At 48.1% G+C, this 25311-nt stretch overlaps 6 protein-coding genes across 21 annotated transcripts in view; 1 reads left to right on the top strand and 5 right to left on the bottom strand.

Moving 5' to 3' along the window:
* Positions 1 to 285: 285 nt before the first annotated feature.
* Positions 286 to 718, bottom strand: LOC143784753 (histone H3). The gene has a single exon (XM_077273343.1). It carries the CDS (start codon positions 716 to 718, stop codon positions 308 to 310), a length of 411 nt encoding a protein of 136 aa, XP_077129458.1. The 3' UTR covers positions 286 to 307.
* A 493-nt stretch (positions 719 to 1211) lies between these two features.
* LOC143784752 (histone H1.11R-like) lies at positions 1212 to 1881 on the bottom strand. The gene has a single exon (XM_077273342.1). The coding sequence runs from the start codon at positions 1857 to 1859 to the stop codon at positions 1212 to 1214; it is 648 nt and encodes a 215-aa protein (XP_077129457.1). The 5' UTR covers positions 1860 to 1881.
* Positions 1882 to 8081: 6200 nt separating this feature from the next.
* Positions 8082 to 8571, bottom strand: LOC143784750 (histone H2A type 1-like). Its single transcript, XM_077273340.1, has one exon. It carries the CDS (start codon positions 8548 to 8550, stop codon positions 8164 to 8166), a length of 387 nt encoding a protein of 128 aa, XP_077129455.1. The 5' UTR covers positions 8551 to 8571; the 3' UTR covers positions 8082 to 8163.
* Positions 8572 to 9797: 1226 nt separating this feature from the next.
* Positions 9798 to 10217, bottom strand: LOC143784749 (histone H4). The gene has a single exon (XM_077273339.1). The coding sequence runs from the start codon at positions 10215 to 10217 to the stop codon at positions 9906 to 9908; it is 312 nt and encodes a 103-aa protein (XP_077129454.1). The 3' UTR covers positions 9798 to 9905.
* Positions 10218 to 13570: 3353 nt separating this feature from the next.
* Positions 13571 to 20279, top strand: NME3 (NME/NM23 nucleoside diphosphate kinase 3). 2 transcript variants are annotated; one of them, XR_013218045.1, is made up of 6 exons: positions 13571 to 13708; positions 14043 to 14173; positions 16658 to 16759; positions 16827 to 16939; positions 17189 to 18134; positions 18313 to 20279. XR_013218045.1 is itself a non-coding variant. In XM_077274712.1 (6 exons), exons 1-5 carry the CDS (start codon positions 13663 to 13665, stop codon positions 17304 to 17306), a joined length of 510 nt encoding a protein of 169 aa, XP_077130827.1. In that variant the 5' UTR covers positions 13571 to 13662; the 3' UTR covers positions 17307 to 17309; positions 18949 to 20279. The 2 variants fall into 2 exon arrangements, 1 of the variants encoding a protein (XP_077130827.1); XM_077274712.1 differs by having other exon boundaries at positions 17189 to 17309; positions 18949 to 20279.
* Positions 20280 to 21607: 1328 nt separating this feature from the next.
* The window catches only part of MAPK8IP3 (mitogen-activated protein kinase 8 interacting protein 3), a 54449-nt gene continuing 50745 nt past the window's right edge, over positions 21608 to 25311 (bottom strand). For 11 of the 15 annotated variants that reach the window (XM_077274694.1, XM_077274705.1, XM_077274692.1 and 8 more), the window contains 2 exons: positions 24338 to 24481; positions 21608 to 23642 (listed from right to left, as the gene is read on the bottom strand). In XM_077274694.1, coding sequence (XP_077130809.1) covers positions 23518 to 23642; positions 24338 to 24481 — 269 coding nt within the window. In that variant the 3' untranslated portion in view covers positions 21608 to 23517. The remainder of the gene's footprint in view (positions 23643 to 24337; positions 24482 to 25311) is intronic. The other 4 variants (XM_077274697.1, XM_077274698.1, XM_077274707.1 and 1 more) reach the window with 1 other exon arrangement.

The following is a 25311-nucleotide window of genomic DNA, read 5'->3' as shown; positions in this document are numbered from 1 at the left end:
GCATCGTTGTTGTTGGTTGTGCACTGTACACACTTTACCCTGTCCTTATAAAACGTCGGTTATGTTATAGATAGATATCGCACTTTTGGATTGGGTGAGAATAGAGAAGGTGCGGAGCGGTCATTGTACTATCGCGGATCACCTACAATATCGGAAGCAGCAGCCGCCGTCTGTTACTGATCGTGACCGCGCTCCGTATATGGAGAATACGCGCAGAAAAGGACCGTTCAGGACTGGGCTCATTTGTGGGAGGATTTGGTGGCTCTGAAAAGAGCCTTTGTGGTACAGTCAGGTGTGGAGGACAGATCTAAGCTCTCTCCCCACGGATCCGGCGGGCCAGCTGGATGTCTTTGGGCATGATGGTGACCCTCTTGGCGTGGATGGCGCACAGGTTGGTGTCCTCGAACAGCCCCACCAGATAAGCCTCGCTGGCCTCCTGCAGGGCCATCACGGCCGAGCTCTGGAAGCGCAGATCAGTCTTGAAGTCCTGGGCGATCTCCCTCACCAGGCGCTGGAAGGGAAGCTTACGGATCAGCAGCTCGGTGGATTTCTGATAGCGGCGGATCTCACGGAGAGCGACTGTTCCCGGGCGGTAACGATGGGGCTTCTTCACTCCACCAGTGGCGGGGGCGCTCTTCCTGGCGGCTTTAGTGGCCAGCTGCTTACGGGGAGCTTTCCCTCCGGTGGATTTACGAGCGGTCTGCTTAGTTCTGGCCATACCTATAGACGTGCACACAAAAGTGATGAGAAAAACAGCAGCGGGAGCAGGGTATTTATGCTCCGGTGCGCGTCCTTATTGGTCTCTGGGAAACACGCCCCCTGCACTCCACTGGTTCTTTCATGAAAAAAAGAGGCCAATAAGGGTTGATGTATTTGACCAGTCATTGTTATGAGACAGCTCCGCCTCCCGCACAGTAATCCCGCCCTCTGAAGTCCCCGCCTCTTCCATGATGCGTCTGTCCTCAGGTCTCACTCATTTGCCGCTGCTGGAGAAGTTGATGTATCTGCGTTGAAATGTCCCCGTGTATAGCGCTGTACAGTGCAGCTCCCGCACTATCATCAGATCACACCCATCCCCCATCCTGAGACTGCGCCCAGCATCAGTTATATTAAAAACATTAGAAGTACGAGAACTGATTATACAGCTCTGCGGGGAGGAGGTGGTGGCTCTGAGAAGAGCCTTTGTGGTATAAGTACAGGAGCAGCTCCGCTTATTTCTTAGCCGCGGGCTTCTTGGCTTTCGCAGCCTTCTTAGCCGGACTCTTGGCAGCTTTGGGTTTGGCTGCCTTCTTAGCCGGACTCTTCGTCACCTTCTTGGGCTTGGGAGCGGCTTTCGGCTTCTTGGGGCTCTTGGCCGCTTTCTTGGCAGCTGCTGCGGGCTTCTTGGCTTTTTTCGGGCTCTTCTTGGCCGCGGTCGGAGCCTTCTTGGGCTTCTTCGGAGATTTGGCGGCTTTCTTGGCAGCAGCGGGTTTCTTGGGCTTGGCCGCAGCTGCTGACTTCTTCTTTGCCACTTTGTCCTTGGTCTCCTGCTTCTTGTTCAGCTTGAAGGACCCGGAGGCGCCGCTGCCCTTCACCTGGAGGAGGGCGCCCTTGGTGACCAGAGACTTGACGGCCAGCTTCAGGCGGCTGTTGTTCTTCTCTACATCGTATCCTCCGGCAGACAGAGCCTTCTTCAGGGCGGCCAGAGACACCCCGCTGCGCTCCTTGGAGGCGGACACGGCTTTCACGATCAGCTCGGAGACGCTGGGGCCGGAGGGTTTATGGCTTTTCTTGGCGGCGGATTTCTTCTGCTGCTTCTTGGATTTGGTGGCCGGTTCGGCGGGAGGAGGAGCGGCGGCTGGCGCGGTCTCTGCCATCATGTGATCACAAAATGACACAACAATCTCCTGGAAGGAAAATGAGTAAGATGCTGGAGGGCCTCGTATATGTACAGTCACTCTGCGCACTGATTGGCTGCTGAGCTGCATAGCCCTACTGAGCTTCTATTGGCTGATGCCTGACACAGGCCCCGCCCCTCCTGTCTGAGCCTAGTGAAGCTGCGCTCTCCCCTTGTGCTTCCCTGCCCGGGATAATCGCCCATTACCGGCCAGTACCCGGCAGCAGAGCGCGCTGTCTCCATGTCCTTCTCCTCTCTGACATCTCCCCTACATGTCTATAGCCGTCACTGGCGGAGGAGGCAGGAAGGAGCAGGGAGGAGCCCTGGAATCTCCCCATAGTCCTCCCGGGCTGCACATCACTGTGTAAATTGCGGAGATAAAACTGCTGGAAGAGCTCGTCCCATCTATTCCACAGGTCAACAAAAAAAAAAAAAAATTTCTGGTGTCCAAAATATTTTAATGAATTTGGGGTATTTTTGGGGTGCTGATTCTGAATATGTCATCAGTTTTGCCAGATTGGCTCAAGTTTTTGAGATTTTTGGTATCTTATTTATAGCACTTGTTGGTAAATGCGACGCATCATCTCATTAATTTCTTTGGATTAGTACTTGAACTGAGCAGTTCTCAATATAGTTTTGTGTTAATTAGTGTTCTAAAAGTTTGTTCATAGCTTGATTTTTGCACTAACTTTATGTTGTTGTCTGTTTTCCAGTGAAAAGCATGAACTCATCAAGAAGAAGTTGTCTTAACGATCCAGACTCATTCTGTTACATTTGTGGTGAATACACACTGCCAAAACATAGAAGAAACATAACAGACTTCGTAAAAAAAGTGTATTTTGCCTATTTTGGGGTTATGCTTGGGGACCAAGACAAGTTTTGGGCACCACACATAGTGTGCAAAGCATGTATCGAATTATTTCGAAAATGGAGCAAAGGACAAAGAAAAAGCTTCAAATTTGGTGTTCCAATGGTGTGGAGAGAGCCAAAAAATCATCATGATGACTGTTATTTCTGTGCAGTGCAAGTGCAAGGATTCAATAAGCATAAGAAACGAAAATGGGAGTAACATGGAATCTGCAAGAAGGCCTGTCCCTCATTGTGAAGATGTGCCTGTACCTGTGTTTACCATAAATAACAGTCATCATGATGATTTTTTGGCTCTCTCCACACCATTGGAACACCAAATTTGAAGCTTTTTCTTTGTCCTTTGCTCCATTTTCGTAATAATTCGATACATGCTTTGCACACTATGTGTGGTGCCCAAAACTTGTCTTGGTCCACAAGCATAACCCCAAAATAGGCAAAATACACTTTTTTTACGAAGTCTGTTATGTTTTTTCTATGTTTTGGCAGTGTGTATTCACCACAAATGTAACAGAATGAGTCTGGATCGTTAAGACAACTTCTTCTTGATGAGTTCATGCTTTTCACTGGAAAACAGACAACAACATAAAGTTAGTGCAAAAATCAAGCTATGAACAAACTTTTAGAACACTAATTAACACAAAACTATATTGAGAACTGCTCAGTTCAAGTACTAATCCAAAGAAATTAATGAGATGATGCGTCGCATTTACCAACAAGTGCTATAAATAAGATACCAAAAATCTCAAAAACTTGAGCCAATCTGGCAAAACTGATGACATATTCAGAATCAGCACCCCAAAAATACCCTAAATTCGATGAAATATCTTTGGCACCAAAAATGCTGTTGACCAGTGTTCCCGGCACCTGTCACCACCACAGGGATCTGTACCACAATTTGTATCGCTCAGGATGCTGATTGTACGATGTGAGAAAGAGCAGGAGCTGCTGAGAGGCCGGAAGGAGACACAGGCTGCGGCTCCGCTCCCTGCAGATCTGGCTGCATATATATATATATATATATATATATATATATATATATATATATATATATATATATATATATATATATATATATATATATATTTCCAGTGTGTGTATAGGGGACACAGGCTGCTGCTCCGCTCCCTGCGGATCCTGTCCAGGATATAAATATCCAGTGTGTGCAGTGTATGGGGAAACACAGGCGGTGGCTCTGCTCCCTGTAGCTACTGTGCTGCAAGTAAATATCCAGTGTGTGCAAGGTGTGCGGCACATCTTGAGGTCCTGCGGCTACGGGTTTCGAGTTTCGACAGCCGCGGCATTGTGATTTGAAGTCCGACAGCCGTGGCAGTGCGTTTTGATGTCCGACAGCCGCACCGGCGCGTTTTGAGGTCCGGCAGCCCCGACGGTGCATTTCAAGGTCCGACAGCTGCGGAGATGCGTATTGATGTCCGACAGATGCAGGGATGCGTTTTGAGGTCTGACAGATGCGGCGGCGGGCGGCACGTTTCAAGGTCCAACATCAGCGGTGGTGCGTTTCAAGGTCCGACAGCCATGGAGGTGTATTTCGATGTCCGACAGCCGCAGGGATGCGTTTTGAGGTCCGACAACCGCGGCAACGCGTTTTGAGGTCCTACACCCACGGAGGTGCATTGCGATGTCCGACAGCCGCAGAGATGCGTTTCTAGGTCCGACAGCCACAGCGTTGGGCGGTGCATTTTGATGTCCGACATCCGCGATGGTGCATTTCTAGGTCCGACAGCCGCGGCGACACATTTTGAGGTCCGACAGCCATGGAGGTGCATATCGATGTCCGTCAGCCGCAGGGATGCGTTTCGAGGTCCGACAGCCGCGGCTGCGCATTTCGAGGTCCGACAGCCACAGAGGTGCATATTGAGGTTTGTCAGCCATCGAGGTGCCTTTTGATGTCCGACAGCCGCAGGCATGCGATTCAAGGTCAGACAGCCGTGGCAACGCGTTTGAGGTGCGACAGCCGAGACAGTGCATTTTGTGGTCCGACAGCCGCGGCGGCGTGTTTCAAGGTCTGACAACCGAGACAGTGCGTTTCGAGGTCTGACAGCTGTGGTTTCGCGTTTCCAGGTCCGACAGCCACAGAGGTGCATTTTAAGGTCCGACAACCGCAGTGTGGCGTTTTGAGGTACAACCGTCGCAGGGATGCGTTTGGAGCTTCGGCAGCCACGGCGGCGTGATTTGAGGTCCGACAGCAGCAGTGGTGCGTTTCGAGGACCGACAGCCGCGGCTGTGCATTTCGAGGTCCGACAGCCACAGAGGTGCATATTGAGGTTTGTCAGCCATCGAGGTGCCTTTCGATGTCCAACAGCCGCGACAACGCGTTTGAGGTGCGACAGCCGAGACAGTGCATTTTGTGGTCCGACAGCCGCGGCGGCATGTTTTAAGGTCTGACAACCGAGACAGTGCGTTTCGAGGTCCGACAGCTGCAGTTGCGCATTTCGAGGTCCGACAGCCACAGAGGTGCATTTTGAAGGCCGACAACTGCAGTGTCGCGTTTTGAGGTCCAACAGCCGTGGAGGTGCATTTTGAAGTCCGACTGTCGCAGGGATGCGTTTCGAGGTCCGACAGCCACGGTGGCGTGATTTGAGGTCCGACAGCCGCGGTGGCGCATTTCGAGGACTGAAAACCTCGGAGGCTCGTTTGGAGGTCCGACAGCCATGGAGATGTGTATCGAGGTCCGACAGCCGCAGCCACGTGTTTTGATATCCAAAAGCCGCTGCACATTTTAAGGTCTGACAGCCGAGACATTGCATTTCAAGGTCCGACAACCATGACGACGCATTTCGAGGTCCGACAGCTGTGGTGGTGTAGAAACACACCACCACAGCTGTCGGACCTCGAAACGTGCAACTGCGGCTGTCGGAGCTCGAAACGCACTGCCACGGCTGATGGACCTCAAAACGCAACTCCGCGTCTACTTCAAAACTCGCCGTGGCTGTTTTGAGGTCCATCAGCCGTGGCAGTGCGTTTCGAGCTCCGACAGCCGCAGTTGCACGTTTCGAGGTCCGACAGCCATGGCGGCGCATTTTGAGGTCAAATAGTTGCAGTGGCACGTTTCAATTTTCAGAAGCCACGGCAGCATGTTTCGAGGTCCGACAGCCGTTTTGAGGTCTGACAGCAGCGGCAGAGCATTTTGAGGCCTGACCGCTACGGAGGTGGCTTTCGATGTCCGACAGCCGCGACAACACGTTTTGAGGTCCAACAGCCACAGCAGTACGTTTCAAGGTCCGACATCCGCGAAGGTGCGTTTTGAGGTACGACAGCCTCGGAGGTACGTTTCGATGTCCGACGGCAGCAGTGTGTTTCGAGGTCCAACAGCCACGAAGGGGTGTTTTGATGTCTGACAGTCATGGCAGCACGTTTCGAGGTCCATCAGCCGCGATGGTGCGATTTGAGGTCTGACAGCAACGGAGGTGAATATTGATATCATACAGCCATGGAGATGCGTTTCAAGGTCAGACAGCCGCAGAGACGCGTTTTAAGGTCCGATAGCTGCGGTGGCGCGTTTTGAGGTCCGACAGCCGCAGAGGTCCGTTTTGAGGTCAGACAGCCTCGGAGGTGCGTTTCGATGTCCGACAGCCGCAGCGGTGTGTTTCGAGGTCCGGCAGCCGTTGCATGTTTCGAGGTCCGACAGCCGGGGCAACGCGTTTTGGGGTCCGACAGCCTAGGAGGTGCGTTTTGATTTCCGACACCACAGCAGTGTGTTTCGAAGTCCGGCAGCCGCGGCGTCGTGTTTCGAGGTCCGAGAACCGTGGCGGCGCATTTTGAGGTCCGACAGCTGCAGCAGTGCGTTCTGAGGTCCGATAGCTGCGATGGCGCGTTTCAATGTCCTGAAGTCCGACAGCTATGGAATTGGATTTCGATGTCCGACAGCCGCAGGGATGCGTTTTGAGGTCCAACAGACGCTACGGTGTGTTTCAAAGTCCGGCAGCCGCGGCGGGCTGTTTCGAGGTCCGACAGCTGCGGCAGTGCGTTTTGAGATCCGACAGTTGCGGTGGTGCGTTTCAATGTCCGGAAGTCTGACAGCCACGGAATTGGATTTTGATGTCCGACAGCCGCATGGATGCATTTTGAGGTCAGACAGCTGCGACAGTGTGTTTCGAAGTCCGGCAGCGGCGGCGGCGCATTTCGAGGACCGTCAGCCGTCGCGCCGCATTTTGAGGTCCAACAGCTTGGGCAGTGCGTTTTGAGATCCGACAGCCTCGGAGGTGTGTTTCGATGTCCGAAAGCTGCGTAGGTGCATTTTGATGTCCGACAGCCGTGGCGGCACATTTCGAGGTCCGACAAACACGGAGGCATATTTTGAGGTCCGACAGCCACGGAGGTACATTTCGATGTCCGAAAACCGGGGAGATGTGTTTCGAGGTCAGAGAGCCGGGGCGACGTGTTTCAGGGTCCAACAGCTGCGGCGGCGCGTTTCGAGGTCCGACAGATGCGGACGTGCATTTCGAGGTCTGGCAGCCGCAGCGGCACGTTTCAAGGTCATATCATGTATATATATATATCCAGCTTGTGCAGTGTTTGGGGGGGGGGGGGAACAAGCAGGGGCTACGCTCCCTGCAGCTCTTGTCCTGTAAATATATATCCAGTGTGTGCAGTGTATGGGGGGACACAGGCAGGGGCTACGCTCCTTGCAGCTCCTGTCCTGTGTGTGTGTGTATATATATATATATATACACACACACACACACACACACACAATGTATACAGTCGATACAGTGTGTGCACTGTGCAGTGTATAGGGGACACAGCGCTGCCGCGGCCTGGGGAGAAGGTGCCGTATTTCTGGATACTCTGGTAAAGAAAAGGAGATAAGCTGGTCAAGTAATGAGTTAAACAGGGGCGGAAAGACATCTATGTACATCACTGAAGGCTGAGCTTTACCGAGGTTTCCCGCTCATTGTCTGATCACAAAACCCGTTGGGGTATTTGAATTTCCCGCTCTTGTTCTCCGGAGGATTATTACCGGTCACTGCTGATAGCGGAGATCACAATCCGGTCACACCCCAGATCAGGGCGGAGTCCTGTCGTCCAGAGCCGCCGCACACCTTCGGGAGCAGCCGCCGTCAGATGTGGCGTAGAATCACCGGCAGCGGCCGCCATCCCCCCGATACTCCGGGACGTGCTAACTACATGTAGACCTCACCGCGGAGTATCGGACACTAATGAGGGGACATTCCCTGCGAGCTTCGCAGACGACACTCCACCTAAGGGTCTGATACTTCATGTGGGATTGACCCATTCATCTCCTATTATTCTGTGGATATGTGCACCAACATACGAACTGGTGGCGGCAATGGTCAGCGTCATGTGAGGACCCCGAGATAGGCGGCGCCGGCTCTTGTGGTGACGGTGTGGGTGGCTCTTAGAAGAGCCTTTGGTTTTGTAGAGATTGGCGGCAGCGCTCACTTGCTCTTCTTGCTGCTCTCGGTCTTCTTGGGCAGCAGCACGGCCTGGATGTTGGGCAGGACGCCCCCCTGGGCAATGGTCACCCCACCCAGCAGCCTGTTCAGCTCCTCGTCATTGCGCACCGCCAGCTGCAGGTGACGGGGGATGATGCGGGTCTTCTTGTTGTCCCGGGCAGCATTGCCGGCCAATTCCAAGATCTCGGCGGTCAGATACTCCAGCACAGCGGCCAGATAGACCGGAGCGCCGGCGCCGACTCTCTCAGCGTAGTTGCCCTTGCGGAGAAGCCTGTGCACACGGCCGACAGGGAACTGAAGTCCTGCCCGGGATGAGCGGGTCTTGGCTTTAGCACGAACCTTTCCTCCTTGTTTGCCGCGTCCAGACATGATGGCAATACCGTCAGATAACTGCAGAGACAGAAAATCGTGTGGAGAAGAGATTGTGTTGTGTGTCCTTATATAGTCTGCTGCCCCGCCCTCCTCTCCTGTCATTGGACGGATCTGAAGCTGCCAATGGAGAAGAGTCTTGAGGAACCACCAATGAGCTACAGAGGGCGGGGTTTAATACCGCTCAATGAGTTTATCACCCAATCATTGGGCAGAAAAGTATTCACCCAGTAGAAAACGTTTGTTTTGAACAGAATAGATAAGGGATAAAAACAGATATTTGTCTTGGAGCAGAAGAAAAATGCAGAAATATTCTGTTGATTTGTAATTTGCACTTGTTGGACTTGTGTCTTCTATCAGTCATAAATTGCACTGACAGGCTGGCGGGAGAGGGGTTAATCCCTGTCAGGGCTTCTCCTCCGCTCCATCTGCACAGGAGGAGGCTCCTCACTCACCGCTTATTATCCTGTGCAGATTCCCTGTGGTGTCCGCGCTGATCCTATCACTGCCCGACTAATACAAGTCTCCTATGTTCTGCCAGGAGCCTGATGTGACGCTGCGGGGTCTCGGGTGGGGGAAGTCGCTGCTTCTGTAAAGCAAGTGTGTAGTGGGGAGCAGCACACACACGGCCACTGAGGAGTTAAATGGAGGCGGATATTCCTGTATCTGGGATTGGTCGGCGCCTGCGGATGTCTCTCGCTCATTGGCTGATTACAGATCCGTTGCTGGTTTTGAATTTCCCGCTCAATCGTAGTTCTTTGTCCATCGGATTATTACCGGCCCCTCTGCTGGTAGCGGCGGTCGCTGCTTATACCGGTGGGGGCAGCTCTACCCCACTTGATAATACCGGGTCCTGTCCTCCTAACATCCGGAGCATGCGGCTTCACTTTATACCCATTAACAAGGAACCACTGAACCCCGGGTCTCCTATCAGTGAATATTGATGCCCTTATCCGGAAAGCCTAAAGATAGTTTAGAGGCTCGAACCAAACGACCTTTACACACGCGACAAAGATCGTCCTATAGTCCTGAAACCGCAGAACTGAATGAAGAAGCGGAATCCGTCAGTCACAAAGCGAATTTCTAATGCTTCACACAACCAAACAAAGCGACAGAACCATCAGCCCACACACAGCATCAGAGGACGTTTACCCGGGACCGCGGAGCAGCGTCAGAATTACCATCCGCCAAAATTTAAGGTTTTCGACTCCGTAGTACGCGGAGAGTAAAGTTGGCACTGATGAGCATTCTACCAGCATTACAGCTACCCCAGCAGTCAGGTGTAGCCTCTCACTGAGAAGATGTGGGCGGCTCTGATAAGAGCCTTTGGGTTGTCAGGACAGAAGAGAACACAATTAACCTCCGAAGCCGTAGAGAGTGCGGCCCTGGCGCTTGAGCGCGTACACCACGTCCATGGCGGTGACGGTCTTCCTCTTGGCGTGCTCGGTGTAGGTGACGGCGTCACGGATCACGTTCTCCAAGAAGACTTTCAGGACACCGCGAGTCTCCTCATAGATGAGGCCGGAGATGCGCTTGACGCCTCCTCTGCGAGCTAGACGGCGGATGGCAGGCTTGGTGATGCCCTGGATGTTATCACGGAGCACCTTCCTGTGCCGCTTGGCGCCGCCCTTCCCGAGACCTTTACCTCCTTTACCGCGACCAGACATCTTCTACTCAGTCAGCAGAAAGTGATGCCTGAACAACACCGACTCCTCCTTTATATGGAGGAAGAATGGACCAGAGAGAGAACCGCAGAGGCGACGCCCTTCCGGGGCGGGGTTTACGGGATCTACATTAGCTCCTCCCATCCTCTGCTGATTGGCTGATGGGAAGATTGAATTCCCGGCTCATTGTTCAGTTTCTGCAATTATCTTTCCAACTTCGATTATATGTAATTTCCTTCCCTTGTGACGTAAGGTATTCCGAATATTGTCATGACCGTTCCAGATCACGGTGGATTGATGTAATAAATAATATTCATAGTAGGAGAACTAATGTTAGAATCATACATTAAAATGACTTACTTTTATAACATGAATATGAGAACACAAGAGATCAAATATGGATTTGAAGATAGCTGGATTCAACTAATAAAATAAATCACCAAATCCAGGGCACTTCCATCTGAATTAACCAGATTCATTGCAAAAAAATTCCATTGGGCACTGAAATGAACTATTTAGGGACATAGAGATAGGAAAGCAGCAGGGAGAGATCCCTTAATGAAATTATAGCTATATATACAGTTTATACATCGGTGTGTACAGGATATAGAGCAGTGTGTACAACATATACAGTTCTCTATACAGTGTACATAGTATCGTGTCCAGTATATACAGCAGTGTACAATATATAGAGCAGTGTGTACAGAATATAGAGCAGAGCTTACAGTCTATAGAGCAGTGTACAATATATAGAGCAGTGTGTACAGTATATAGAGCAGTGTACAGTATATAGAGCAGTGTGTACAGTATATAGAGCAGTGTACAGTATATAGAGCAGTGTACAGTATATACAGCAGTGTACGATATATAGAGCAGTGTGTACAGAATATAGAGCAGTGTGTACAATATATAGAGCAGTGTGCACAGTATATAGAGCAGTGTACGGTATATAGAGCAGTGTACAGTATATAGAGTAGTATGTACAGTATATAGAGCAGTATGTACAGTATATAGAGCAGTGTACAGTATATAGAGCAGTGTGTACAGTATATAGAGCATTGTGTACAGTCTACAGTGTGTACAGTATAAGAGGCAGTGTGTACCTTCTGTACAGGAGTCTGTACATTATATACAGTAGTGTGTACAGCAGGGGAGTTGTAATAATGACCCTTTTGATATAGTACCATAATATATTGTATATCAAATTTGACTTAATTACTAATTTTACACTCCATAATTTCTTTACGGGCATTATGCCCCTTTCATGGAGCTATCATGACTAGGGACGAGTGAACCTGCACGGTAAAGTCTGGGGTTCGCACTGGACAGAACCAATCACCAAGCTTTAAAGCTGTGGGCCCTTCCGGCTCCACTACAGCCATGTGTGACGTGGGGTCCTGCGATATTCACAACAAGCCAAGGGAAAGCAGACAGCTGTGAGCTGGTGTTATTAGTAGTGTTATTAGTAGTGTTATTAGTGGTGTTATTAGTGGTGTTATTAGTGGTGTTATTAGTGGTGTTATTAGTAGTGTTATTAGTGGTGTTATTAGTGGTGTTATTAGTGGTGTTATTAGTGGTGTTATTAGTGGTGTTATTAGTAGTGTTATTAGTGGTGTTATTAGTGGTGTTATTAGTGGTGTTATTAGTGGTGTTATTAGTGGTGTTATTAGTGGTGTTATTAGTAGTGTTATTAGTGGTGTTATTAGTAGTGTTATTAGTGGTGTTATTAGTGGTGTTATTAGTGGTGTTATTAGTGGTGTTATTAGTGGTGTTATTAGTGGTGTTATTAGTGGTGTTATTAGTGGTGTTATTAGTGGTGTTATTAGTAGTGTTATTAGTAGTGTTATTAGTGGTGTTATTAGTGGTGTTATTAGTGGTGTTATTAGTGGTGTTATTAGTAGTGTTATTAGTGGTGTTATTAGTGGTGTTATTAGTGGTGTTATTAGTGGTGTTATTAGTGGTGTTATTAGTAGTGTTATTAGTGGTGTTATTAGTGGTGTTATTAGTGGTGTTATTAGTGGTGTTATTAGTAGTGTTATTAGTAGTGTTATTAGTGGTGTTATTAGTGGTGTTATTAGTGGTGTTATTAGTAGTGTTATTAGTGGTGTTATTAGTGGTGTTATTAGTGGTGTTATTAGTGGTGTTATTAGTGGTGTTATTAGTGGTGTTATTAGTAGTGTTATTAGTGGTGTTATTAGTAGTGTTATTAGTGGTGTTATTAGTGGTGTTATTAGTGGTGTTATTAGTGGTGTTATTAGTGGTGTTATTAGTGGTGTTATTAGTAGTGTTATTAGTGGTGTTATTAGTAGTGTTATTAGTGGTGTTATTAGTGGTGTTATTAGTGGTGTTATTAGTGGTGTTATTAGTAGTGTTATTAGTGGTGTTATTAGTGGTGTTATTAGTGGTGTTATTAGTGGTGTTATTAGTGGTGTTATTAGTAGTGTTATTAGTGGTGTTATTAGTAGTGTTATTAGTGGTGTTATTAGTAGTGTTATTAGTAATGTTATTAGTAGTGTTATTAGTGGTGTTATTAGTGGTGTTATTAGTGGTGTTATTAGTGGTGTTATTAGTAGTGTTATTAGTGGTGTTATTAGTGGTGTTATTAGTGGTGTTATTAGTGGTGTTATTAGTGGTGTTATTAGTGGTGTTATTAGTGGTGTTATTAGTAGTGTTATTAGTAGTGTTATTAGTAGTGTTATTAGTGGTGTTATTAGTGGTGTTATTAGTGGTGTTATTAGTGGTGTTATTAGTGGTGTTATTAGTGGTGTTATTAGTGGTGTTATTAGTGGTGTTATTAGTAGTGTTATTAGTAATGTTATTAGTAGTGTTATTAGTAATGTTATTAGTAATGTTATTAGTAGTGTTATCAGGCTGTGATGGGACCAATACCCACGGCGCCTCCCTGCTGCCAGCACCATTCCAGCTCTGCAGCATGCGCTGGAGGACATCTGCCCTGCTCCTATACCCAGCCTGCATACAATCACTACATGGGCCTCACTGAATCTACAGCTAGCGGCCTTGGAAAAAGGTCAAAGGGTCGAACGTCACGCACGCGCTACTTGATTCTATACTCTTTTTTGCATTTATCTAATTATATGGTGTCAAGAAATTCTGAGCATTAAATGATTCACCAGCAACACAAATCGAGAGCGCAGCTGTTTGATTTTTCTTCTACGATATCCTGGTTCAGCTGCACCTCGTCTCCCACTAGCTGAGTGCGCCTCCTTGCCTCTTCTCCTATGTATTATAGGTGTTGCACATCGTCCGTGAATACACAGTAACCAGTTCTTCCATTTAGCTTTATTCATATTTATTTTACACTGTCAGAGCAGGTCACATGGTGCAAGCAGCGTGCGCGGCCCTGCGTTGTCGGCCTTGGTGACGTGCGCGGCCCCGGCTTTGCCGGCCTTGGTGACGTGCGCGGCCCCGCCTCTCTCCTGCTCTCGCCATGATCTGCCTGCTGCTGACCATTTTCGCGCACATTTTCCCCTCCGGTAAGAAGCGTCAGTGTCGGGGAGTGCCGGGTGTGCAGTGGACGGGACGTGGAGGAGGCCGCGCTTTGGTCATGCAGGACTGTGGCGCGCTGTGTGTTGTCAGGACGTGTTGGGAGTTGTAGTTCTCCATGCAGTGCACGCCGAGGTCTGGGACACATAGGGCTGTACATTAGTGGTCCCGGTGGGCTTCCTGCCATGTGAGGCCTGGCACTTAGTGGGCACAGTTGGGGTCTTGTGCAGATGTGGAGCTGTCCTCGGTGGCAGCCAGTCCGGACCCTGCTTCTTGTCACAGTTTCTATGCTCCTCCCCATTGACTTTCTGTCTTCTCTCACAGCCTGGTCGGGGGTGAATGAACGCACCTTCCTAGCGGTGAAGCCCGACGGGTGTCAGCGGCGCCTGGTGGGCGAGATCATCAGACGATTCGAGAGAAAGGGCTTCCGACTGGTCGCAATGAAATTAATGCAGGTGGGCGACGTCCAAGCTGTGCCCCTGTATGTGGGGTCCGCCTGCACCGGTCTGCCGGAAAATCGCTCTAATGTTGCCGTGCAGATTTTTTTTTGCCCCCATTGATAGGATGGTAATCCTCTGCGGTGGGCTTCCCAAAAGCGGTCCTAATTTCCCCCACACCCTGCATGTAGAGGAGTCTGATCAGCATAGTCGTACTGATTTTCCCCCACACCCTGCATGTAGAGGAGTCTGATCAGCATAGTCATACTGATTTCCCCCCACACCCTGCATGTAGAGGAGCCTGATCAGCATAGTCGGACTGATTTTCCCCCACACCCTGCATGTAGAGGAGGCTGATCAGCATAGTCGTACTGATTTTCCCCCACACCCTGCATGTAGAGGAGGCTGATCAGCATAGTCGGACTGATTTCCCCCCACACCCCCCTGCATGTAGAGGAGGCTGATCAGCATAGTCGGACTGATTTCCCCCCACACCCTGCATGTAGAGGAGTCTGATCAGCATAGTCGGACTGATTTCCCCCCACACCCTGCATGTAGAGGAGTCTGATCAGCATAGTCGGACTGATTTTCCCCCACACCCTGCATGTAGAGGAGTCTGATCAGCATAGTCGGACTGATTTTCCCCCACACCCTGCATGTAGAGGAGCCTGATCAGCATAGTCGGACTGATTTCCCCCCACACCCTGCATGTAGAGGAGTCTGATCAGCATAGTCGGACTGATTTTCCCCCACACCCTGCATGTAGAGGAGTCTGATCAGCATAGTCGGACTGATTTTCCCCCACACCCTGCATGTAGAGGAGTCTGATCAGCTTAGTCGGACTGATTTTCCCCCACACCCTGCATGTAGAGGAGTCTGATCAGCATAGTCGGACTGATTTTCCCCCCACACCCTGCATGTGGAGGAGCCTGATCAGCATAGTCGGACTGATTTTCCCCCACACCCTGCATGTAGAGGAGTCTGATCAGCATAGTCGGACTGATTTCCCCCCACACCCTGCATGTAGAGGAGTCTGATCAGCATAGTCGGACTGATTTTCCCCCACACCCTGCATGTAGAGGAGTCTGATCAGCATAGTCGGACTGATTTTCCCCCACACCCTGCATGTAGAGGAGCCTGATCAGCTTAGTCGGACTGATTTTCCCCCACACCCTGCATGTAGAGGAGTCTGATCAGCATAGTCGGACTGATTTCCCCCCACACCCTGCATGTAGAGGAGCCTGATCAGCATAGTCGGACTGATTTTCCCCCACACCCTGCATGTAGAGGAGTCTGATCAGCATAGTCGGACTGATTTCCCCCCACACCCTGCATGTAGAGGAGCCTGATCAGCATAGTCGGACTGATTTCCCCCCACACCCTGCATGTAGAGGAGGCTGATCAGCATAGTCGGACTGATTTTCCCCCACACCCTGCATGTAGAGGAGGCTGATCAGCATAGTCGGACTGATTTTCCCCCACACCCTGCATGTAGAGGAGTCTGATCAGCATAGTCGGACTGATTTCCCCCCACACCCTGCATGTAGAGGAGTCTGATCAGCATAGTCGGACTGATTTTCCCCCACACCCTGCATGTAGAGGAGTCTGATCAGCATAGTCGGACTGATTTTCCCCCACACCCTGCATGTAGAGGAGTCTGATCAGCATAGTCGGACTGATTTTCCCCCACACCCTGCATGTAGAGGAGCCTGATCAGCTTAGTCGGACTGATTTTCCCCCACACCCTGCATGTAGAGGAGTCTGATCAGCATAGTCGGACTGATTTCCCCCCACACCCTGCATGTAGAGGAGCCTGATCAGCATAGTCGGACTGATTTTCCCCCACACCCTGCATGTAGAGGAGTCTGATCAGCATAGTCGGACTGATTTCCCCCCACACCCTGCATGTAGAGGAGCCTGATCAGCATAGTCGGACTGATTTCCCCCCACACCCTGCATGTAGAGGAGTCTGATCAGCATAGTCGGACTGATTTTCCCCCACACCCTGCATGTAGAGGAGGCTGATCAGCATAGTCGGACTGATTTCTCCCCACAACTTGCATGTAGAGGAGCCTGATCAGCATAGTCTTACTGATTTTCCCCCACACCCTGCATGTAGAGGAGTCTGATCAGCATAGTCGTACTGATTTCCCCCCACAACTTGCATGTAGAGGAGTCTGATCAGCATAGTCGGACTGATTTTCTTTGATGAGAGATAATCAGTCGTGTGACCCCGGCATTAGACAGATTTTGCCATGGACGATTGCTCTCTTTGTAAATCATCCTGATGTGATTGTTGCATTTTGCTACTAGATTTCTATTTAATGTTTTCAGAGGAAGTCGAGGCGATTAATACATTGGGGTCTCAGCTATTAGGCTCCCCCCCCCCCCCCCGATAAACATGCCTGTAGCGGTTATATGAATCCTGCGCTAAAGAGACATGGCCGCCAGAGACCACGCACGCCTTGTGTTTCTCAGTTTGGCTGTCTCGTCTCGTCACAGGCATCAGAGACCCTCTTAAAGGACCACTACATTGCTCTGCGGGACCGCCCGTTCTATAATCGCCTGGTGAAGTACATGGGTTCCGGTCCTGTGGTAGCCATGGTGAGTGCCGGCATTAGATTACCCCTTCTGGTGATTATCCTTGGTTGTAACGTGCTGATTTCTGCAGGTCTGGCAGGGCCTGGACGTAGTGAAGACAGCCCGCCTAATGCTCGGTGAGACCAACCCCCTGGACTCCTTACCGGGCACTATTCGTGGAGATTTCGGTGTGGATGTCAGCAGGTAAAATCCAAAGCAATGAGCTGTATGGTTCACATTCACAGGGGACTAGTCCACTGCCACGGCACAGTCACTTCCTAACAGATCTGGCTGGTGTGATCGCAGGGCGTGCACCCCGACAGTGAGGGCGGCGGATCAGTCATTCCTCCGAGGTTGCGCAGCGCACGTCCTTGTTGATGGAGTTTACTTTACGGTTGATATCTCAGCTTTCCGACTACATGATTTACTTTTCTTCTTTTTTTTTTTGTTCAGGAATGTGATCCACGGAAGCGACTCCAGAGAGAGCGCCCAGCGTGAGATTTCTCTCTGGTTCAGACCAGATGAGATTGTCTGTTGGCAGGACCATGCTGAGCGCTGGATCTACGAGTAAAAGGTGTGGGGAAGATGGGGAGCTGTCACACACATCACAGGGCCTTCAACAAAAGACGGGGAGTGAAACATGAAGCCAAATGGATTCCTGTAGAGTTGAGTAACAAAAAAAAAATAAATTTGCAGCAGCCTGGTCAGGTGGCCGCATCGGTAGTCTGTGGCTACCAAACCAAGGCATGCAAACTTCCTATTACCTGCACCATCCCCGATGCCTTTTTTGATTAGCAGGTTGCCATGATGTCCATGATGTTTCTGTGTGACACTCGCATGATGTGCCGGCAACCTACAAATCAGAAGGCGGATCAGGGTTGTTGCAGGACCTGAACTTTTTGCTGATCTTTTATTTGGAAGTCATATTGAGGCACCAAATTCCGTCCAAACTACATTTATATCATTTCTGGTGTGTGTCCCCCGCACAACTAGCATTGAGTCCTGATCGGATGTAACCTGATCCTTCAGTCTCCTAGAGAAAGTATGTACAGGGTGTGTGTATAGGTGTGTATGCGCAGCATCAATCAGATGGGGGAATTGTGCTCGGGGCTATCAGACCGTATTTTGCATGTAGCACTGAGATTCTGTGAGGTTGGGCTGAATTTGCAGAACTATTTATCCCTATGATGATGTATGTTCGGTATAACCTTGCCGCGTCTCGAGGGTTAAATTCAGGATATAAACTGGGAACACTATTGCTTTCTGAATGAGGAAGGTTCACAGACTAGTGATGAGCGAATATGCTCGGATGGCGTCTTATCCAGGCACGCTCGGGTGTTATCTGTGTATCTTGGGCGCGCTTGTATATTATGTTCGAGTCCCTGCGGCTGCATGATTTGTGACTGTTAGGTAATCCCCACATATTCAGGCTGTCTAACAAACTGGCAAACCTCACATGTGTTCAGGCTGTCTAATAGTCACAAATCATGCAGCCGCAGGGACTCGAACATAATATACGAGCTCGCCCAAGATACTTGGATAACATCCGAGCGTGCCTGAATAAGACGCCATCCGAGCATATTCGCTCATCACTAGTACACTCCTGACATATGATAACCTATTACTTGGGTGACCACTTCTGTTCATCACGTAGTAAAGGAATTCTACACAGTCAAAAGGAAGAGGTTTGGTGATCTTATAGGGGTTGTCAAGGCTTGCTGTTCAAGTCTGCACTCGCTCTGTGACTGCACACTTGTGAATCCTCAGTGTGGCGTGCAGTGTGAGCTGTTGGGATTCTCCGGTCCTGAAAGCAGTTGGGGGAGCGTGGCCGCAATTATCTGATTTGCATACATGCAGATTAGACACGTCTGGCCTTGCTCAGTGCAAGTGAATTGATCGAGGTCGGGCACGTCTAGTCGGAATGTGGCCAGAAGTATGCAAATTACCTACTTATGGTCACGTTACCGCCTTCTCCTGGCACCGGATAATCCTGACAGTGTGCCCTGTGCGCGCTGTGAGAATTAGAAGTCTGTGGTCACATAGAGTAACCGCAGATGTAAGCGCCAATCCTGGACATCACCATTAAGGTATGTTTAGGATGGGGCTGTACTTGAACTTTAGATTCATGTTGATCCCAGTATTGCGATGTAGATTTTGATTTGTGCCAACTTGCAGGTCACAACAATATTTGCTTTCGTTATTTTGCATTGTAGCATCCCCGATACTGCGATTTATGGGTTCAAGTCCAAAGCCTGATGAGAAATACACAGCTTGCTCATCCATGTACCACTGCCCGTGTCTGCTGGAGACGAAAGGCTTCTTTTAACTCTTTAAATACCCAGAGATATTGCATGGGCGTCTAACCCTACCCAGCACTTCTAACACTGAGCAGGATCGTGCGCCATATTCTACTGTAGGTGACTGGCAGCTGCTGCAGGTCCATAGGTTATAAATCACTCTCAAAATCATTGATTTTTGTGGAAGGTTCAGTACTGCCTATTTGTAAATGAGATACATAATTGTCAATCAATTACTGCAGTTGAGCCTTATGTCCAAAAAAATGCAAAGTTCTGCCTGAGAATGGCCCCATCCGCAACTCACTTTAGCATGGGGAAGTAAAGGGGCTAATGATGTGGGGCCCATCGGCCACGTACCGGTATCTGCAGGTCTCATGCACATTTCCTATTCTATTTGATAGAAACCCGCGGCCGTGCATGAGACCTGTCGAGCGGCCTGCAGACACCACATTGGTTCTTGATTTATCAGGACTCGATCACATCTTTCTCGTTCACACCCATCTTTACATATCTTCCATGATCAGTGTGTGGGAGTCAACAAATTATGTTTAAAATGAAGGAGACTTTAAATATGACGCTATAAAATGTTAAACCAGGAAATGTTTACGCACCAAAACTTGAGACCTATTCACCGAACCTGGCATTCAGCTGGAAAGGACATTTTAGACGGACAATCGAGGTCCAGAAATTGAATGCTCTGTTTACTGAGTGTAGTGTTTGCACCCAACACTTGAGGACATGCGCTGTCTAAAAGTCGTCTTGAGTGTTCACTTTTGTGCCATTTTTGCAGTCCATGCTTCCGGGCCGATCTTGTCCGTGACATTACATTGTGGGAAGGGTCAGGAGTTCACCCTCCAGGGTCAGGCTGTTTTAGGGTACATTTCCACAGAACTTATTCAATTCTGACCTCACAAAGTGATATCCATAGAGGATGTGAAGAGCGCGTGGGGGCGCCGCACATGTCACCTTTTGCTTCAGTAGCCATAAATCAACGTGCTGCGAATCTAAAAGCTTTGTTCTTCTTAATTACCGCTACAGATAGTTTTTGCAGTAAGACTTCTTAAAATCTCAGACTACGCGGCACTTTTGCCATGTGGGAACGTACCCTAACAGACACAAGTCAGAAGTTTACATTTTTGTTCATGTCCAGTTGAAAAATTATTGGGCACAATGGGTCAAGAGTAAGTGGGTAATCTGTTTACAGGATGAGGATAAATCAATGTTTTGTACTACTTCTTGTTGTTTGTAATAAAAAAAAAAAATATAGGGGAAATTGTGTTTTTGTTTTTTCTTTTACTAGTATCTTGTCTGAAAAAGTCCATAAATCCACTTCTTACTGCAGGTTTGTTAGTTTTACTGTTGGATTATAGTTTTTGGGAACAATACTGACCCTATGGACTGACCACACACATGCGATAGCTGACGGCTCTCTCGTCCGACTCCCCTGTACACATGAACGTTCAGATCGGTCGAGTGCTCATGTGTTTTCATGTGTTGGGAGCGTGGAAAGCTGCTGCCATTAACGTCTGGCAGAGGCTTTGTCCTAGAGAACAAAAGGGTCAGGCGATTGAGTTTCATCTGCCCTATCCTTCTCTCATCTGTCCTATCCTTCTCTCATCCCGACATCGCCTCTTGGGGGAGAGTCAGGACATTAGATTTTCAGACGCACCCACCTTTAGTCTGATTTGGAGGTCTTTAGACCTGTGATAATATCACAGGACAATGTGACAACACAACAGCCATTCCTTATAGCAGAAATATCTTTGCAGTGATGTAGACAAAAATCCAACATGGTCACTGGCGCTTTTTTTTTTTTTTCCTGCCCTTTAGTAAAGTGTAAGAGCTCAATGTATGCTCCACATCTTCCCCGATTTAACCCCAAAAGTGCTTGCTCTTGTCTGACCTGTCAAGCAACCAAAAAACCTTTGTGCAATGTGCTATTCCCATCTCAAAGAGCCTATCCCAATATGTAATAAGTGTATTAATATTAGCAATTAGAAATGTAGTATAGTTCTTCTGATTCTCTATGTCACTTTCCCCATGTGCAGGGCATTGCAGTAGCTTAAGTATCCATGGTTATGACCTCTAAGAACTAGCTGTCACTATATGAGTGGTCGTAACCATGGAAATCTAAGTTACTGCAAGGCCTTGCACATGAGGAAAGAGACATCGCAAATCAGAAGAACTATACTACATTTCTAATTGGAGATATTTGCGAATATTTTTACACCTACTATATATTGGGATAGGATCTTAGAGATGGGATTAACCCTTTTAGCTGTTAAAAAAAAAAATAATCAAAAAGATTGCATGCAAATTGAACACATGTGACCTCCAAACAAAAACTGAACCGGTTTGGGATTTTTGGGGGCAAAAGTTGTAACTTGACCCCCGTTAGCTCGAGTTACCAGACTTAGTCGGCCCTGACTTGAGACTCTAATCTGAATTAACCCTTGGATGTTCGCTGTCGGATCCTACAGATTCTGCTGTGATGTCCTGTCTATAAGTTCTGCACACATTTTGGTCCGTGTCCTGTCCCACGGGGGCCGTCACCACCACACAACACCGGCGTCTTGCATTCATTTTGTAATACATTTATTACATACATAACAATTACATGTTGATCATGTCACAAGGGGGAGAGAGAGGAAGCAGAGCGGTATTCATACAGCAGTCTTTACATAATGCCGCTGATTAGACCAGAGGACGGACCGGACACACTGCGGAGTTTACAAGCATTTTTTCGTTTTTTTGGAACAGACACGTCAGAGCCCCCTTGTGACACTTTCTTTACACATGTCGTCGCTGTAGGTAGAACGAGCTGTTAGAGCCGAGCACTTTACACCTTGCTGGCTGGTTAGTAATGTGCTTTTTTTTTACTTTTCTGGTTTAACCCCTGAACTCCCAGAAAATCCTGCAGCACTGGGTATTGGAGGCAGTGCGGGAGCGACGGGCGCACATGCAGGGAGGTCGTCTGGGGAAATAGCGATTGTTAGATTAGTTTGATCAGGCCCGGGATGATTACCACTGGTCATTGAATTATGAGATATGTATGGAGTAACTTAGAATACAGGTTTTTCTTCGGCCTTCGTGCTGAGTGGGTCCATTTGCCCCATTGTTAATGCCGACGAGGCTGGCAGGTCAATATGGTAAGTTATACATACATCAGCCCAAGTGGACCAGGCACCATAGTGAAAATATAAGGCCTACCTCCTGGTGCTGTCTCTGTACCCCTTTCCCCAATATTGGCAGTCCTAGGAGAGCTATCGGTGCTATACTTCCTCCTCAAACCTGTATATAAGAAGCTGTATTTATTAACCGAAGAAATCCTAAAAGAGGTTGGCAGTTTTACCCCTACTCAAGCATGCTCTTTAAATTTAAGGGGGTTGTCTGGCATAGGAGAGAAGGATTGGCCATGCTGAATTCAAGTCCTCCAGCAGAGGTTTCTATCCGGAGCTTACTCCGCTCTCCCTATTGCAAACACTCGTCCAAGTCCAACATCCATGTGTAAGGAGGAATAGTTTTCGACTGAACGAGCACTTAGCCACCTTAAAGGGGTTATCCAGTACTGCCTGCCTTCAATGAAGAAGTGAGCGGCTCTGGACAATGCCTTTAAATCATGGATGTAATTTAATTTTTGCATGAGATAAAAGTAAATACGGTTGCTCTCTTCCTAGAACAGCGCCACCCTTATCTACAGGCTGTGTGTGTTGTTGCAGCTCAGTCAAGCAAATATTTTAATGTATATCTACATTTTTTGGGGGGTGTCAAAACTCGCGGCCACATTACCTCCATTATATAGTTCTACCCTGATGGTGATGCAGGTAAGTCTTATTGCTCGCAGGCAACCGATTAGGTCCTGCGTTTTAATTTTTTTCAGTGCAATTTAGAAAATTTGATTTTGATCTCTTACCATAGATGGAAATAAAAATAATGCAATACACCAATACTGATAGATGTGTCCAGCCTTTGCATGAAGTAGGTGCTAATTATCTAATTAACTTCTTATAATATCAGAACGATTTGGCATAAGAAGAAAAAGAAAGAAAAACAAACTCGATCCTCAGATGCAGCCTAGCCCGAACATTTTTGCACCAGTAGGTCAGTGAGCATCCTTAAATTCAGTCTCCTGCAATCTGTAATGTAACCCGCCAAACATTTCAGTGCCAGACTGGATGATCGGACCTTGATGCCAGCCGGCAGAGGTGATATTTAATTAACCAGTTCATCATACTTAGGCTTTTGAAGAGGAAACATGAGCATTAGTTTTGAATGCCAGTCTCCATGAGTTGGTGGATATGCTGCCATGTTCTGGAGTTTTCTAGATATTGGGCACGTCAGAAGGTGAATAAAATGAGATAAGACCAGCAAGACACGGGCTGAGAAATTGCGCAGGATTGTGTCACTGTTCCAGTTTGGTATTTCCAGCGGGTGCAGGGAAGCAGGAGGCGTCTTGGCATTCTGGGGAGAAGGCTAAGGTTGCATTCATTCAGGGACGTAGGAGACTTGCCATACGATAATATGGCTTCGCTCTGCCTTAGAGAGTACTGGTTTGGTCTGATTCCCGTCATCTCCAGAGTGTTCTTCTGTCTCATCATCTTCTCCATCCCCTGGAAAAAAAAAGACATTATTTCTTTGATACATCAGATCTTTGTATTTTACATTTCTGATCGTTTCCCTATGCTTTCCCCTCATCTGCCAATAATGCCAAAATGTAGGAAGATGGCTGACCAGTATACATTGTATAAGGAATTTGATTTGGTCCAACATCCACTGCAATCCTCCTTGGTGGCGTATCTTATCCTTGGTGCTTATTGGGCCCTGTGATGTCCTCACGTCCCCAAGTGACCCAAAGCCTGGGGAAAAAGCCTCATACAATGTCGCCCAACACAACTAGCTGCCATAGAGGATGTCGGACCAGGGCAACGCAAACCAAATCGCTCATCTCCACTGGCCAATTTTTTAAGTCTGTGGCCACCTTTATCCCCCACTTGGCCAAAGACTTGATCCTCATTTGATGATTTCTGTAAAAAAGTAGTGGTCTCCAAGCTCTAGTAAAACTGCCAGTCACAGTATGCCGAGGGTACTAGTGGCACAATAGCTACAAAGGCCACTGCTTTGAGGCCATTTATTTTGCACATCCTTGCTTTGCTTCATTATAATGTGTCGGTCAACCTGAGCCCCCCTAGTTGATGTGAAACTGTGATTTCCAGCATGTCAGGACACGTTTGGAGTCATAGTGACACAACAGATGAGCCACGTGTGAAACCAGTTCTGATACAAAGAGATAAAACCGTGAACTCACCAATTCGGAAGTCAATGTATCCCTCTCCTCCGCTCAGAACTAGCACATTCTTCAATTTTTGTTCCTCCGTCTCTGCAGATGGTGTGCCTGGGTTCTCAGAGGGACTGTCCAGCACACTGCCATTAAGTGTGGCCAGCACGTTACCTGACAATACACACAATGGTTAGGCGATGGACATGATGGAAAAGCCTGGGAACAAAATAATAGGGCCTGGGAGTCGGTTACCTGTACTGTCAGCGGCGTATCAGCTGACGTTGCTAAAGAGGGCATGATAGACAGCCCCAGTCTATATTAACCCCTTCAAGACAACCCTTTTCCATTTTTGCGTTCTCGTTTTTCGCTCCCCTCCTTCCCAGAGCCATAACTTTTTATTTTTTCGTCAATATGGCCATGTGAGGGCTTCTTTTTTGCAGGACAAGTTGCTAAAATCAATGATGTTGTTCAAAAGTGCATGTCGTGTACTAGAAAATGGGAAAATAATTCCAAGTGCAGTGAAATTGCAAAAAAAGCGCAATCCCACACTTGTTTTTTGATTGGCTTTTTTGCTAGCTTTACTAAATGCTAAAACTGACCTGCCATTATGATTCTCCAGGTCATTATGAGTTCATAGACACCAAACATGTCTAGGTTACGTTTTATCTAAGTGGTATAAAAAAATTCCAAACTTTGTTAAAAAAAAATTGTGCCATTTTCCGATACCCGTAGCGTCTCCATTTTTCGTGATCTGGGGTCAGGTGAGGGCTTATTTTTTGCATGCCGAGCTGATGTTTTTAATGATACCACTTTGGTGCAGATATGTTCTTTTGATCGCCCGTTATTACATTTTAATGCAATGTCGCGGCGACCAAAAAACGTAATTCTGTCGTTTCTAATTTTTTTTATCACTACGCTGTTTAGCGATCATGTTAATCCTTTTTTTTTAATTGATCGGGCGATTTTGAACGTGGCGATACCAAATATGTGTAGGTTTGATT

Source organism: Ranitomeya variabilis, chromosome 7 (assembly GCF_051348905.1).
Source record: "Ranitomeya variabilis isolate aRanVar5 chromosome 7, aRanVar5.hap1, whole genome shotgun sequence".
Classification (NCBI taxonomy): Eukaryota; Metazoa; Chordata; class Amphibia; order Anura; family Dendrobatidae; genus Ranitomeya; species Ranitomeya variabilis.
This window is presented reverse-complemented; position numbering and strand designations above follow the sequence as displayed.